Source organism: Chanos chanos, chromosome 9 (assembly GCF_902362185.1).
Source record: "Chanos chanos chromosome 9, fChaCha1.1, whole genome shotgun sequence".
NCBI lineage: Eukaryota > Metazoa > Chordata > Actinopteri > Gonorynchiformes > Chanidae > Chanos > Chanos chanos.
The window spans coordinates 11,449,053-11,463,299 of record NC_044503.1 but is presented as its reverse complement, the minus strand read 5'-3'; the positions used below and the strand labels follow the sequence as shown (position 1 = coordinate 11,463,299).

Below are 14,247 nucleotides of genomic sequence, written 5' to 3'. Positions count from 1 at the left end.
AAAAACAAAATCATCCTTTGATTCACTCTATGGGTCTTTCAGCTGACAAATGCAGTGATTGCTGAACTGTACGTGACACGATTTCATCAAACTGGATGAAAAACATAGTTTAAGTGTTTGATAGTAGATAATAGTTGAAATCTAGTGGGGTGCCTCCATCCCGCATCCTGATTCCCTGCATGATAAACTAATAGCTCGCTAGCAGTCTGCGTAACGGAAAACTTCAGTCTTCGGGGGGAAAAAAACCCTCGCACTCATTAGGGCGGGATGCGCGTGTTATGATTTTTAATTACCTCATAGGGTAAAGATAGCTCATTATAGTAAACCTTTTCCAAATTACCCGACTTTCAGTAAAAGGGACCTTATAGCTGTGGAGAAGGGTAAGACAGAAGAATAGCGTGTGTTAAGTGGTACTGCAGGTATTCTATAAAGGTAGCCCAGGTTTTTACCGAAACTACGGTAAAACAAGTGACGAAGGTCGCCTACAAAATAAGCTAAAACGAGCTCCATTACCACCTGTTACTTTACTAACAGGACAGCCCTTCTTTCTTATGTACCAAACAAACCAGCAATAATAATAACAACAACAACAATAATAATGATAATAATAATAATAATAATAATAATAATGTGGTGGCTGAGTTCATGAGGAAGCTAACCAGCGGTAAATTGTGGAGGCAGCTTGTTCTAATTCCCTAGCTTTCCTGGCTCCTATGCGTCCTGTCTTGTCTTATATAAAGTAAGTGTATCATAGACTATGGACTGTGATTACTCGAGAAAATCAAAAAATAATTTGGGTACTATAATTAACTCGTAAAAAATGAACCAATCCAGTAAGCTAGCTACTTACGAGCCAAACAAGGTGGATGAGGCATAGCTAAGCTCCGACTTCAAGTGAATTCTCCTATCACTGTTCTATCAGCAATGCTAATATGCAGTGTGCTTTTACCTGTAGTACAAATGTCCTCATTACCACTATCAGACACTTGAACTACGTTTACAGCAGAAAAATTCATTCTCGTCTAGGTGAGGACTGTCTGAACGTCTCAAGTGAAAGGGTTGTAGTCGGACACAATGATGTTTTACACGCAGCTTTTCACCTCCAAGCGCGGGCCTCTAGCCAGGATCTGGTTAGCAGCCCACTGGGAAAGGAAAATATCTAAAGCTCATGTGTTTGAGTGTAACCTTGAGGCAACTATCAAAGACATCATCTCCCCTAAGGTTAGAGATATATTTGTCCACCTTCTTGTTTTTCTTGGTAGCTCGTTTCAGTCAATTTTGACTACGCGGTGAGTGTTTCTTCTGCGCCTACTTTTTAAGTTATAAAGTGACGTTTAATTGTTTCTCTGCACTGCGATTTGAACAGATAGGCCTAAAGATTGGTTTACGGACATCCGGACACCTTCTTTTGGGTGTGGTGCGAATCTACTCCAGGAAAGCCAAATACCTGCTTGCTGACTGCAGTGATGCTGTGGTCAAAATCAGAGTGGCTTTTCGTCCAGGTCTCTGCTCCGCTCCGCATGGTCAAATTTTCACTTTATGTTTAGAAGTAATACCTTGACTGTTAGAAATACTGTCAGGATTTTAGACTGACGTGGCTGTTTAAGCACTGGACCATCACCACTGATCTGTCCATTGTTTGTTGTGGTCACTCCAGGACAGACTGATCTGCCAGAAGACGAGATGGAGGCTGGATTTAAGGCAATTACACTGCCGGAGGACTTCACTGACTTTGAGTCTCAACTGCCTGATCCCAGGTATACTCTTTTCCTACTCGTTTTTCTCACCCTCACTCGCCATTGAAAAAGTTCGCTCAGTTCATAATTGTAACGTCCTTTTCAAGGTGTTTCCAGTGTTTCACTTAAAGCAGACATCCATCTGCTTTAAATTAAACATTTTTTTTATTATTATTTTAATGTTTACTCTGCAATGGACTGACGACCTGTCCAGGGTGTTTCACCACCTTTCACCCAAAGAGCACTGGGATAGGCTCCAGCCCCCCCAACCCTAATTAGGATAAGCGGCTCAGAAAATGAATGAATGTGAACTCTCTGATATTCTTTGGTTGTGATCACATTCCTCTATGTTTTATATGTTTTTCTGTCCTAAGCAAAATTTGTGTTATCCTTTAATTAATGTCTTTTTCTTAGTGCCATTGATGTGGTGGATCACTTCTCACTGAACCAGTGTCGCATAGAGGACATTACTCTCAAAGAGGACTTTGGGAACAGACTCTTTACTGTGGAAGACCTTGGTAAGTTTGTAGGCATCACATTTATCTCCAGGTTGTTTGATGTTTTGTTTTGTTTTGTTTTTCATTTCAGTCCATATCTTATTTTTTTGTATTTATTTGGATATGATATGAAATCTTTAAAATCACTGAAAGCCATTCATCTTAGAGTCGATGTGTATGTCTTTCTTTCTTTCCTTCTTTCTTATAGGAGAGGAGACTCTGTCCCATCAGGGCGGTGGTACATTTGACATGAGTTTCCATAGTTTTGGGCTGCATGGCGATGACTTTGGTGATGAAGGGACTGGCTTTGACCTAGTTGGTACTGACACTCTCTGTATATCGTTGTTTAAAATAAGGCCTGGGGCCCAAGCACCCGATCATACTCAACATTCACATCTTTCATGCAATGTTTATGAAACACTTCATCAATCACCCCTCCCCTCTAAAAAAATGACAAATTACATTACATTTGCTAAATTTAGGACATGGCATGTATGTTATATGTATATGCAGGGCATTCCCACTGGTTTCAAGTGCTTTGCTAATGTGATACATTTTTCATCTGTTTAACAAGAAAATGTATTGCTTTTCAGAGTTTTCACTCTCTTCTCTGACTCTGTCTTGTAAACTAAATGCCAACTAAAAAATCTAGTGCCACCACTCTTTTAAACATTATTATTATTTTTTTTTTCATAGGTATGAGCTACAGCTTAAGACCTAAAGTGTTCGTATGAGTGTTCACTCCATTTCAGTGTAAATGTTGACTCCGCGAAGAAACTGAATAACGCTCTTAGTTTCTTACCACCTTCGCAGATTTTATTGCACGCTCTACTGAGGAAACATTACAGGGTTACATGCTCAGTAGCTCTTTGAATGCGCTGCCTGCTACGCCACCTCCAACAGCCGTGGAAGCAGCTGGTAATTTTGATTTGTGTTATTTGTCTTGTGTATGAGCCCCCAAAGCCTCAATAAATGAGTTCCTTTCCTTTCCCTGTGGATTTAACGCCCATAAACATGTGAGTTATAGCCAGAGATCCTCTCTGTTTTTGTATGCAGGGCAGTATGTGAGACGTGCACAATGTGCTTAACTTGGTACATTGTGTTATACTGTGATGCCCCCCTCTGGTCATTAAAAGTAGTGCTTCAACCATGTTTTTACAGGGACTATTTACTTCTAACCAAGACATGACTGTGACAAGTCTGGCAAAACTCTGAGTTGCCCTTGATAATTCTGTTACCAAAGCTTGGATATCCTCTTGGATACTTAAACCAGATCAAAGTAATTCATGAGCTGGATTTTTTTTTTTTTTACATATCATTTTTGGTTACCTGCCATATTCTTGGTGTGATTATCGGTAAGATATTATTAATCATACTTGACTGAAACATTTTAGCTGTGAACTGTCTATTGCCATATTGCTATTAGTGGAATTCAAAGAGCCTGCGACACCTCACTCAGCCGCGTCTGATCGAGAGCCTCTTGTAGACGCAGCAACGCTGAATGAAACCACTTTGCTGGAGAATGAGGCAGAGGGTTTCGCTCTTGATCCAGTTACCGTGACATGTAAGTGCCGCATCAACAGCCACGAGATTATGCTTATTAGAAGGATAGGTGTCTAAGAAATTGTCTAAAGGCTTTTTACCACTAACTGTGATCTCATGCATTGCCTCCTAAATTCACCATGCTGTGTTTTGTTGATAAAAACACAGTTGTTTTTCTATAACTGCCATTATGGTGTGAGGACACAGATGAATGTATTCATAAACGCACTGCCACAGGAGAAATGATGAACATTTCTGAAGAGGGATGTTTGGAATAGCAGAATGAAGTGGAATATTAGTTGTAAATATGTACATCTTTCTGTACATATTTATTTTAAACCATAACACATGTCAAGATTACCTAATAAATATGTGAAGGCTTAAAGGCACAGATATTTTAAGATTTAGTGATGAGGAAGAAAATGCAAACTCTGAAGAGATGGATGCGCCTGTCAATTAAACACTTGCGTTACATTGAATCAGTTAATCTAGCAAGCTGCTAATGAGCTTTGATAGCAAATTTAGCAGTTCACTTACAGCTGAAAGGTACATGACAGAGAGAGAGGATTGTGTGAGAGATGGAGTGAAGGTAAATGAGTACAAAGGGAGTGAAACTGCAGATTGCGCTGACAAAGACTTCGCTGGGAAGATGGAGGCATGGTGTAAGCCTATCTTTTAGAAGTGGATTGGGTTCAAAACATCTGACCTTGAACAAAAGATTATGTTTAAAAGCTCTGATGGCAAAATCAGGCTGCAAGGGGAGGTAATAGGAGCAATTTATTTCACCGCCTGTAATTTGCACAAAAGTCCTGCTCACATAGACATTTATCCTACATCTCAGTCTCTCCTTGTGTGACTGATTCTGACAGACAGGTCCTCAACACATTTTGCATTGGTAGCAGTGCAGATGTACATGAAAGTATAAGCATTTATTATATTTTGCTCATCCGTGTTACTAATTATAATGAATGTAGGTAGCACCGTGAGGAGAACATTAAAATCGGCCTTTACTGTGTCTGATTAATATGATTTAATGAGTGCGTGTCATGTTATCAGCTTCCTCAGGGGGAAAGAAGAGGAAGAGGAAGCTGGTAGTGGACCAGACCAAAGAGCTTTCCAACGAGGCCATCAGGAGACAACTGTTGGACTGCTCAGATATTACAGCCCCCCTGGACATGGCTCCCCCCACCCGCCGGCTGGCGGAGTGGAAAGAGACCGGAGGAGTAGACAGACTATTCCAACAGTTCGGCACTCCTGTCATTAACCCTGCTCTCATAGAGGTAAACGACAGACAGTTACTGGACCTCGTGTTCACAACTGAAAACACCTCTGAACACACACAGGCTATGCTCAGCCATATCAAGGGACATGTACACATATTAAGTGTATGCATAATGTATATACATGCAGTTCTTAAATATTCTGACATAATTGTAAAGAAACGCACAAACTTTATTCCCTTGAATCATGTACATGTAGCAGCGGAGACTTCAGAGAGAGATTGTGAGGCGTCAGGGAGTCAATCTGACAGCATTGTCACTAAAGTACGTGGTGTGTAAGCATCCTCCCTTCTGCCCGTGCAGCTGTTCCCCAGAGACGTGTTTCCAGGGAGACAGAGTGCCGACAGAGCAGATGAGGAGACTGACCCTGAGGAGATGAGGGATCAGCTGAGAGAGAGTAGGGCACACACACACAAAGCACTCCAACAAAACACAGCCAAAAGCACAGTCAGCGAACCGCTGGACTGTAGAGCCAGGAAAGAACACAGGAATGTTCTGGACTAATCTGAGAGGAAGTCATAAAATTATCATATTTATGTTGTGACAAAAAAAAAAAAACCATGAGGACATGAGTCATGCTCGTTTGTTACTTGACAGAATTGAATTGCAAGCTGTGCTTTGGTGTGTCTGCGTGTGTGTGTATGTGTGTGTATGTGTGGTGTGTGTGTTTGTGTGTCTGGTGTGGGTGTTTGTGTGCGTGTGGGGGGGTGTGTGTGTCTTTATGTTCATGTATGTGTGTGCCTGTGTGATGTCCACACTCGTCTGTCTCTGCGTGTTTGTAGGTGTGAGTGTTATTGACAGTCAGACTAGTGGGCTGCCTGTAGAGGAGCTGACTCAGCTCCACGAATCTCTTGCTGCTGACAGAAGTGGAGCAGAGGCAAGCAGCTGCCTGGAGTCCAACTTCGCCCACACAGACTTGCCACATCTCGGGGACAGAGCCACTGTAAGAACATCAAACACTGAAACGCAGCATCTCTGTTGAGGAACGTCTGTCCTCTTCACATTAAGCAGTCATATTTTCTCCTTCTCTGATTACCCTTCTCTCTCTCTAATATTCTAATATTTGCTTCTTTGTTATCCGCCCACCTGGAATCTTGGCGTGCCTGTTTCTAATATTTCGTCTCTCAGGAGGAGAACAAGCAGGAGGTTTCACTTCCAGACCCTCTCTCTGAGGACTCCATGGTGGTTCATCCATCTGGAGTGGAGAGGGAGATACAGCCAACGCAGACGCAGGTAATGCCTACCAAACACACACACACACACACATACAGAGACTCTCTTTTTCTCACATAGATGCTTAGGGACACAGACACCAGTTACATTGAGATTTGGAGGATAAAAACTATGTCCGTAAAAACTATGTCCGAGATACATCATATATGATCTTGTATGGTCTTTTAACTCTGTAGTCTGTGCTGAACAGTCAGGAAGCTGAAGAGAGGAGAATGACCAGTCGAGCACACAATCTCCTTCAGGCTCTTAAAGTAAGAACTAGGCAAATGCCTATCAAAACATCAGCTTTTCATCGCCTATCAGCCAGCTGGCTCGATTTGGATCAGGCCTGACGTTTGCAGACGCTCCGGACAGGGATTTAAGGACGTGGGAGCTGGGATTAAGAGACGGGGTGAAATTAAAACGTGTGGGTTTGGAAACCAAACACACAAAAGCTTAAACTCCATCAAACGAGACAGATTGCAGGTTATATCTCTGATCCACTTTCAGTGATTTTTACACTAAAAACGCCAGCAGCCATTAAAACTCTCTGCTTGTCAGTGGAGAATCAAACTGATTCCAGGTGAATAGCTGAGTTGATGGATGGATGAGAAATATTAAATGACGACTTCACATCATGAATAAAGTGGATGTACATTAAAGCTTCTTCACTTCAAAGTAAAATATAAATTATAGGTAGAATTAGAGTTGTGTCATTTTAAAAGCCCACTTCTGTGTGTGTGTGTGTGTGTGTGTGTGTGTGTGTGTGTGTGTGTGTGTGTGTGAGAGTGTGTGTGTGTGTGTGAGAGTGTGTGTGTGTGTGTGAAAGTGAGTGTGTTCATATTGATTGGTTGTCTTATTTCTGTTGTGTCTGTCAGAGACAGAGCATCACCAGCGATGACGGGTTCAGCCTGCAGGCTCTTTGTGAGAGGAATACTCGTCTGTATGCTGCTACCACATTCTTCTGCTTCCTGGTGCTGAAGAAACAGCAGGTCTTAGACCTGCATCAGAATGCACCGTACGCCAATATCATCGCGACAGCAGGTCCCAGCTTTCACCAGCTCTAGATCAAACCACAGGGAATCGAGGAAGAAACCTAAACATGCCAGCTTTTAAATCTGCTGTCATTAACCCAAAGGAGTCAAGTGTATGTCAGATTTATTCAGGTCCGTACTGGCTGCTTAGTATGGGCTGACTCACATAACTGGGTCATGCAGAACAACAGTGCACAATGAATTCTGTGACCCAGCACAGAACTGACTGACTGTGTTCGAAAGCTGAGATAACCCACTTACATATATGTCCCTGTTCAACACAGCCAAAACCATTATATATATATTATTCATACCATGAATTAGAATGTTGTGTTAATAAAGTCTCGTGTGTCGTGCACATTTTGTGTTTAATTTGACTGCAGTTTATTGTGGTCATAGAGAGGTTGTTGCACTGTGTTTCATTTATTTGTTTATTTATTTAAATTAATATTTTTTGTAATGACATCGTCTGTCAGAACTCTGAGAACTCTGATACTCGAATTGTATATGGAAAGGTTTTGAAATGTCTTACTCTGAATTCTTATATCGTTTGTCTGTGCCTTTAAAGTTCTTAAGTTATACGTTCTTAATTATGTTCTTAACATAATGCTTATTCCTATGTGTTAAATGCTCCCAAATAAAAGGCGATCAACAGCAGACTGTGTACAAGTTGTGTGGCGGAACATTTTGTTTCTGTACCGTATTAAAGTTTCCTCGACTAAGCTAATTAAGCTCTTACGGAGGTAACTGTGACTTTAAGACGCTTCGTCGCAGCATCTCACGCAGTTGCCTCAATCTGCTATAGCAAAGCTGGAGCTAGGGCACACTCTCTCAACAGCATCCGTAACCAACAAGCACAAATGATAACACGCATCGATGACTCGTCCACAGGTCCGGCCATAGGCAATGAGCCAGCATCACTGATCAGTCGTCATGGACGGCGTACCTGGTGTCAGCAAAAGCTGGAATATGTAAGCTATTTTGTTGTTAACTTTCATTTAATTTTTGAAATTACTCTATTATAATAATTTGCTGAGCGACACCATTCTGCACAAGAAACAGCAGACATCCCGACAAGCCTTGGGTATATAGGGCACTTGAATGAATTGTCAATACAGCAACTGTTATCTAAACGCATAATAATCAGCATAATCAGTTACATAACAGTTGTAATTAATAGTCGTATCTATTCCGAGAAGGGGTTTGACACATAAAGCCATCGTTATCGTGCTCGATGAGTCTTGTAATAATTACAGTTCACTTTATGGCGGATGATTACACAATTTCAAGAAGAGGAGTGATCTCTATGTTTTGAAACCCAGAAGTCAATGAGTATCAGTTTGGTATTGGGCATTTTATAGTTTTATGGTTTAATGTAGTTGTGCAAGACAGCGGTCCGCGATACTATCATAACATGATATACGTGGATACATTAACTTAAGCAGGTGAGCTGACTACTGTCTGGTAATGCCACTTACACAATCTCTCAAAGGTTACCTTTGTACTGGGACCATTATCGTTTTCGGTATGACGTCACCAGCTTGGAGCCGACCTATTCCTATTCATAGCTACTGATATCTTTGAAATTAGACAGGTTTTTCTGTCAACCTGAAACAAAAGTGATCGATGTACATTTGCGGTCTCGCTGTCATCTAAACTTTAGTTCAGTCGCCAAGGTTGTGCTAATCAGAACTTTTCCGCTAATAAATTTTAATCATTGCAATACCTGGTCCAATGTTAGGCCGAGCACTTTAGACCGCAATTACGTAGAGGGTCTGCCAGCACTTAGATTGCACTTACTTACATATAAAGCAACAGACCAGATCTATGACTTGAACAGTCATAGAAACAGCAAAGTTTATTAATATGCTTGTGTGTATAAGAAATCACGTCAACAGATTCAGCACAATGACAGATTCAATACTTCCTTGGAAATCTACCCAAAATGTCAGTTTGACTCATCTTATCTTTATCTTTATATGAAGTGCACACAGAGAAACTTGGACAAAGATTGAGTACATGATGCAAATCATTTAGATAAAAACAGATGGTTTTATGATTTCCTGGGTGCCTCATATTTCTTGCTGTTGTGGGTGTGTCTTTCATCTGTATTCAGAAATAACAGTGACATTACAGGTGATCCTGTAGGTGAATAGGTAATACACTGCTGGTTGTTTCTTCTGCCAGGTGATAGTACTTGGTAGTGCTGACATTTCAGCTGCTGTTGAGGCAAACCTGCTGAGATGGATACTGCTAGTCCTAGAAACTGGGCTCAAAATATTTCTCAGATCTCTGCGTAATACTGTAAATAGCAACAAAATAGTGTTTAAAACGCAGCTTATTTAAGAAAAGGCCTGCCAGTTTTGAATCTGTTAATCATTGTGTTCAAACAACGGTGAAAAAATACCAAGATTTGGTTATTTGAGATCTAGCTCTCATTACACTAAATGTTTCCAGCCAAGTATGTGAATTCATAGAATAACTGAATGCTGAAACCATACTATCGCAATCAATGCATCAAACTCCACTGGAACACTTAAAAGCTGATAACACAATGGTGCCAAAAATGAAAAAAAAAAACAAAAAACAGGTTTTCCTTTCCTATGTCATAGACAGCATACATAAAAGCAAGCTTTGAAAAGGGAATAAACACAGAGAATAATTCTAGGTCCAAAGATTTTCTTAAATTTAGAACTCAGAGCTAATGACTTGATTATATACTTTGTGTAATAATATGTGTATCAGCTTGATTGCGCCACTGATACAATTTTGATGCCATTCACGCTAGTTCCCATAAACCCTTCATTTTACTGCTCTATCAATTCGGACTCATTATTGAGAATAGAGCAGGGCACTGTGGGAAATTCTTTAGCATGCATTATTCAGTGGTAGCTATGGGAATGACAGTCTCTTTCGGATGTAGATGATTACTGCTGTTTTTAGCTAATAGTCACTTACCACTGAAAAGGCTTACATGCAAATACTGTATGCCTGTGTCTCGCAACGTTTAAAAAATTCTATTTGCAACATTAAAAAAAATTTTATTCCTTAGGCTTAGATCATTGAGTAGCTCTAAAAAGATGCAGACGTTTTCAGCAAGGTTATTTAGAGGTGATAAAATGGAGAGTGTGAGAGCTTGAAAGCACAGAGACACTTTGGAAACGAAGTCACGGGATAGGCTGAAAAAGCCGTAATTTGTATGTGACTGTAAATTCTGCTCTCTCTCTCTCTCTCTCTCTCTCTCACACACACACACACACACACACTCTCTCTCTCTCTTCTAATGTATCTGTAAAGGCTCTGACAAATCCCAGTTACATCAGTGTGGACAGCAATCAGAGATACACTAACACACTCTGGCATTCTAATCAGTGTCACTGTGTGTTTGTGTGAAGGAGCATGAGCTTCAGCTGCAAATGTGTCTATGCAGACTGAAAGCTTTGGCTTGGCCTCTGTGTGTATGTCTTTGTCTCTTGGGTTTGTTCATTGTGGGTTTTTTCCCCTTTCTATTCTCCTTTATTTTCAATGAGGCGACAGCTGAGCCACATATGACGTATTGGCAAAATGTTCTCTCTGACATTTTCTTTTGTGCTTGCCTTTGGGTTACAGTCTAGCACAATGTCATTCCCAATTTAGGATCATGCCTGGGATGCAAGGTTACGAGGCAACCCTGACCGATCTTAAAACACAGTTTCCTCATGTTTACCTGTCACTTTGAACAGTGCGTGATTCAAAACGTTTAAGAGGGAAAACGCATACATTTCCACATTATTAGAAGTGTCACCCTGAACTTTTCTTTTCATCACTTTCATCTCTTAAAACATGTCCACAAACAATATAATACATGGCATGCGTAGATTCTCAGTAATTCAGACTTTCAAAGTTGCTGTTGTGTTATCTGTGTTTAAGAGAACTTTGTGCTGAGATGTCTACATAGCTGTCGTCTTGGGGACAGAGAGGTGGTCTTCACTCATGTCTCTCTCATCAAGCAGGAGGCCCTCTGCAGGATCTCGCAGGTACTGAACCCCTACCTTCACCTCTATGTCCACATATAGTTATTAGTGCCATGATCTTTCTTGAAATACGCATTTTTAATTCCAGTTAAATCCAAAATGTCAGGTTGACATTGACATAAATCCAAATGTCAAGTCTAATCATGTTACTAACAAGTTTGTGTCACAAATAAATACTTTTAATTGCAATTAAACTGGTGATATCTTAGTAAGTTTTGATAATTGTCTGTTTCATATGCATGGTGTACAAGAGGTGTTAACATTTGAATGTATTATTTATGCGTGTACTGGTTTTGTTGTAGGCGGCCCACTACTGTTGGTAGTACCAGGCTGTCTTATGTGGACTCGTCCATCAGTTCTAGTTATTCTACATCCACCTGCAAAGCCAGCGACTGCAGTCCCATGTCCCGTTCTCACCCAGTCACTCCCAGGTGAGAATAACTTAAAGACTGATGAATAACCTCCTCCACCAGAGCCATGTTCCAGATTTGGCAAATATCTAAACATGGCATCAAGAAGTAGGTTATGGAACAGACGTCATTGCTCCGAAAATAATTTCTCCTACAGTCCAAGGTTCTCAAGTGAAAGCAATAAATGACTCACAATTCTTTCAAGATCTTTCCATGTCCATGCATACATTGTGACTGTCTCACTCTGTTCATTAATCGAAACTTTTCATTTGTTTAATTAACATCTGTGTTTTTGCTACAGACGTCAAGCAAAGTATGCGACCTGCAGCAGTAATCACGGGATACGTCCTCCACCTCCAGAGCAGTACCTCACGCCTTTGCAACAGAAAGAAGTTTGTATTCGACACTTACGCGCCCGACTGAAAGAAAACGTTGAGAGGCTGCAGGACAGGTCAGTAACAGTCAGCTGCATTTGGGGCATTACAACAGCATACTATGATGTTCAGTTACAGAGAAGACCTTCTATAAGCTTCAAATGAAGCGCAGAATTTTCCTCACACATGCTCACTGACCTCTTTACCCCTCAGAGATTCAGAGATTGGAGAGTTGCGAATGCAGCTAACACGGATGCAGGAGGACTGGATTGAGGAGGAGTGTCATCGCATCGAAGCACAGCTGGCCCTGAAGGAGGCAAAGAAAGAGATCCGTCAGCTCCAGCAGGCTGTAGAGACGGTCAGGACCAACCTGGGTATTCGAGATCCCAACCAACAGGAGTATAATCCGGGCGGGCTGGGCGCAGGCCGAATGGGATCCCGGCCTGGTCCATCCCGCTCCTGCGGCTGCTCTCCGGCCCACACCCTGACCCGCAGCACCACTTTCACCAGGTTCAGCAGCGACACGCCCTCACCTGCCGAACATAATGGGAACGTGGTCGTTGACCGGGCAGGATCCACCAACCAAGTGGCCGCACCCAAAGGTGATGGATGCACCCACTTGCTTCTGGAGGCGGCACTTCTCTCAGAGCATCTCAGACCCATCCAGCCCACCATGCCACGGTCCTCAACGTATGAGAAGCTGTGCAGCGGGGAGACGATTCTGCCCGTCAGCCGACCTTGCCATGCCTTTAACAGCAGCTGTAGCTGTATAGCACATGCCTACCTGCCGCATCACCATCTCTTCTTGCACCTCCCACAGGAGGAGGTGCCGCCTCCTTGCCCTAGCCCTCCCCCACCCCCTCCCCCTCCTCGCCCGCCTCCAGCAGATGAGGTCAGCGACAAGCCGGGCTTTAGATCGCAAGCCTGCAGCCCAACCATCACTTGGATCTCTGAAGAAGGTGGAGGTGAGGAGCTTAGCATGATCACCACGGCAACCAGTGCCGTGGACACTATGCTGACGGAGTCAACGCCGTTCTCTCCGCCCTCCACCGCCACATCCCCAGCTCAGCTTTCCTACATAGCAGAGGCTTTCCCTTCCGAGAGTACCAGGGAATCAACTCCTGCCACCACGATAACAGCGGTCATTACAACACCGCAGCTCCAGCAACCAACCAGAAGGCTGCAGCCTGGGGAAGGGCCTCAGGAGGTTGTGGTGGTGGAGGTGTCTGAAGAGCACAAAAGAAATGGTATCAGTACAGAGGGAGAGGAGGAGGAAGAGGAGGAGCAGGCTGCACCCCAAAGGAGCCACTGGAGTCGCTATTTCCTGATTGACCTGTTGGCTGTGGCAGTACCCGTGGTGCCAACAGTAGCTTGGCTTTGCCGTGGTGCCCAGCGCGATACCATGCCTGTTTACCACATGGGCTCTCTTCTCCGTGGCTGCTGTGCCGTGGCCCTGCACTCGCTACGTCGGATGGGCAGTGCCCGCGGCCGAGGTCCCACAGGGACCAGTGGTGCCACACCCATCTAAAAACTGGTCCTATAACATGCATCTATTTTTCTCAAATTCTGGGGACATCACTTATGAAACTCATCTAATGTCTGTGTTTTCCTTTTATCTTTACCTATGGAAATAGCTACCCTTGTGGCCCCTATGAGACTGGACTGGCCATACACAGAACATCAGACATTTGACTCCCTCAAGACCTGGAGTGTTTGTGAATTGCAGTTTTGAGATTTATTTTAGCACAGTTCAATACAACATTGCACAGTAAAACCAGTACAGATGGGACTTATGAGATTATTTATCAAAAAGACTGGAACATGTGCTATTACTGAAACGTGCAATTGCTCGATCCTGGCAAATTAATACCAGCTGTTTTGATTCAAAGAGATGTAACAATGAAGAGAGGTAAATGAAAAATGAATTCTATGTGATATATGCCTATGAATGGAATAACCTGAAATTATCCATTAGTCTGCGGATGTTGGATGATTAGCTTAAATAGCGTGTGTGATGTTATTGAGAAGCCAATGACAACAATTTGATGAATCCATGTCTTTGCATTGGGTAACGTGTTATTTGATACGTTATTTAATGTTTATGTTGCCTCAGGACAGCGATGTCAAATGATCTCAGGTGGAACACTGA

The 14,247-nt window shown here is 42.4% G+C and overlaps 2 protein-coding genes across 2 annotated transcripts; both read left to right on the top strand.

Annotated features, from left to right (window-relative positions):
• The first annotated feature begins 1,074 nt into the window (after positions 1 to 1,074).
• Positions 1,075 to 7,334, top strand: rad21l1 (RAD21 cohesin complex component like 1). The gene is made up of 13 exons (XM_030785191.1): positions 1,075 to 1,221; positions 1,367 to 1,502; positions 1,658 to 1,757; positions 2,151 to 2,254; positions 2,442 to 2,552; positions 3,047 to 3,151; positions 3,660 to 3,797; positions 4,832 to 5,055; positions 5,359 to 5,452; positions 5,838 to 5,998; positions 6,184 to 6,288; positions 6,465 to 6,539; positions 7,146 to 7,334. The coding sequence occupies exons 1-13, from the start codon at positions 1,075 to 1,077 to the stop codon at positions 7,332 to 7,334; spliced, it is 1,689 nt and encodes a 562-aa protein (XP_030641051.1).
• A 3,939-nt stretch (positions 7,335 to 11,273) lies between these two features.
• Positions 11,274 to 13,626, top strand: snpha (syntaphilin a). The gene is made up of 4 exons (XM_030785663.1): positions 11,274 to 11,317; positions 11,617 to 11,745; positions 12,026 to 12,175; positions 12,312 to 13,626. Exons 1-4 carry the CDS (start codon positions 11,274 to 11,276, stop codon positions 13,624 to 13,626), a joined length of 1,638 nt encoding a protein of 545 aa, XP_030641523.1.
• The last annotated feature ends 621 nt before the right edge of the window (positions 13,627 to 14,247 follow it).

Excerpts from the sequence above, each read along its gene's own strand:
- rad21l1 (XM_030785191.1), top strand. The coding sequence starts at position 1,075 with ATGATGTTTTACACGCAGCTTTTCACCTCCAAGCGCGGGCCTCTAGCC. Across the intron at positions 3,152-3,659 it reads AACAGCCGTGGAAGCAGCTG|TGGAATTCAAAGAGCCTGCG; the intron begins GTAATTTTGATT and ends TATTGCTATTAG. Across the intron at positions 6,540-7,145 it reads ATCTCCTTCAGGCTCTTAAA|AGACAGAGCATCACCAGCGA; the intron begins GTAAGAACTAGG and ends TGTGTCTGTCAG.
- snpha (XM_030785663.1), top strand. The coding sequence starts at position 11,274 with ATGTCTCTCTCATCAAGCAGGAGGCCCTCTGCAGGATCTCGCAG. Across the intron at positions 11,318-11,616 it reads CCCTCTGCAGGATCTCGCAG|GCGGCCCACTACTGTTGGTA; the intron begins GTACTGAACCCC and ends GTTTTGTTGTAG. Across the intron at positions 12,176-12,311 it reads GTTGAGAGGCTGCAGGACAG|AGATTCAGAGATTGGAGAGT; the intron begins GTCAGTAACAGT and ends TTTACCCCTCAG.